This window comes from Austrofundulus limnaeus, unplaced genomic scaffold (genome assembly GCF_001266775.1).
Source record: "Austrofundulus limnaeus strain Quisiro unplaced genomic scaffold, Austrofundulus_limnaeus-1.0 Scaffold860, whole genome shotgun sequence".
NCBI lineage: Eukaryota > Metazoa > Chordata > Actinopteri > Cyprinodontiformes > Rivulidae > Austrofundulus > Austrofundulus limnaeus.
In genome coordinates, this window is record NW_013953262.1 from 121,204 (window position 1) to 122,807 (window position 1,604).

At 40.9% G+C, this 1,604-nt stretch overlaps 1 protein-coding gene across 1 annotated transcript; it reads left to right on the forward strand.

Annotated features, from left to right (window-relative positions):
• Positions 1-90: 90 nt before the first annotated feature.
• On the forward strand, positions 91-1,398 carry LOC106532963 (uncharacterized; the record flags this gene model as incomplete). Its single annotated transcript, XM_014029150.1, is given in 3 exon segments — positions 91-177; positions 947-1,124; positions 1,199-1,398. Coding segments are annotated over 3 exon segments (402 nt in total), but the record flags the coding sequence as incomplete, so codon positions are not given.
• Positions 1,399-1,604: the final 206 nt, after the last annotated feature.

Consider the following 1,604-nt stretch of genomic DNA (forward strand, 5'->3'; position numbering starts at 1 on the left):
ATTTTATTTTGTTTTGTTCGTCCTGTCCCGGATGACTACACAGTTTGTGTATAAAATGAATCCAGCTGTAGTTGCGGGCTGGAACCAGTGGGGGCGCTAACAGCAGAAAAAAGAAGCTCCAGATAAAAGAAGAAGAAAACTTCTGTGTTGAAGATGAACAGTTTGGAGCCGACTAAAGTAAGAAAAAACATTCACGGTTCAGAAATATTATTAGTTTTTTATCGATAAGACGCGTTTGTGATTTTTATGTTATCATCTGTGTTTTTGTAGAAAAATAATTCAGCGAAGCTGATTTTATTATTAGAGCACGTTATGTTGTTAGCACAACAGAAGCCTAATGCTAATCTGTGTTGTTTGCATGTTGTTAGCTCCTCATTCTATCCTGATATTAAYCATAGCTACATGTTAGGTCAGGTTTCTGTCTGTAAACACATGATGTTTATAAGAAGCACAGCTGGATCAGAAAAAACTACAGATTTATATTAAATATAAACAATTTTAACAGTAAGAATAAGTCAGTCTCTTTACAAGACCTGGTGCAGCAGGTTTAGAAAGTCTGGAAACAAAGATAGAAGAGGATAAAAACGGTTGTTTTAGTTGTTTCTTCTAAAGATGAGAATTAAGTTTAAAAAATAAACATGCTCAAACAGAGCAGTGATTTTTAGATTTATTATATATAAAGGTATTTATTATATATAAAGGTAAAATACTGTGCAAAGTGTTAAACCGGCTCAGTTTTTTATATTTATTTTGTAAAATCAGTTTGTTTTAAAGAACAACAGAAACATTTCCACAGATCTACAGTTTGATGTTAACATTAGAAGATGTTTAGTGAACTCACAGTTTAAAATAAATATTCAAACTGCTCCGTAACGTGTTCAGTTACTCCAAYTCTAATATGGTTTTCTGTTTTTATTAAGAAATAGTACCTGTTTTTTATTTTCAGAGTCATGTGACCATCCGGAGAGGCCTGACCTTTCCTCCTCTGAGGCAGTGCACCACATGTTGCCCCCCGGGGCTGTACCACTGCCCCTTCTGTTTACCGGGCTTCTTTAAACCCACAAAACGCTCCAGAGTCAGGCTCCATCTGGAAATCCACATCAGGAGAGCTTGTTTTGTTGGAGGTAATCAGGTTTTCTGTGTGTTTGAGCAGAATGAGGATGAATTCTTCTCAGTCTTTAACTGTGTGCTGTTTCAGAATACACCATCCATAAATGTAGCCTGGACTGCATCACACGGCCTCACTACCACTGCCTGTACTGCATCAGCCCCCTGCTGAGCAGACTGGACCTGAACAGACACGTCCTGCTGTGTGAGGAGAGGCTGCTGCAGACCACGGCTCCACCACAGGACGGAGGAGCCGAGTTAGGACGGATCACAGAGCTGCTGTCTAACGTGGTGAGGACAGACCTGTTAGTGAGGACGGACCTGTTAGTGAGGATGGACCTGTTGGTGAGGATGGACCTGTTGGTGAGGACAGACCTGTTGGTGGGAACAGACCTGTTGGTGAGGACAGACCTGTTGGTGGGGACGGACCTGTTAGTGAGGACAGACCTGTTGGTGAGGACAGACCTGTTGGTGGGAACAGACCTGTTGGTGAGGAC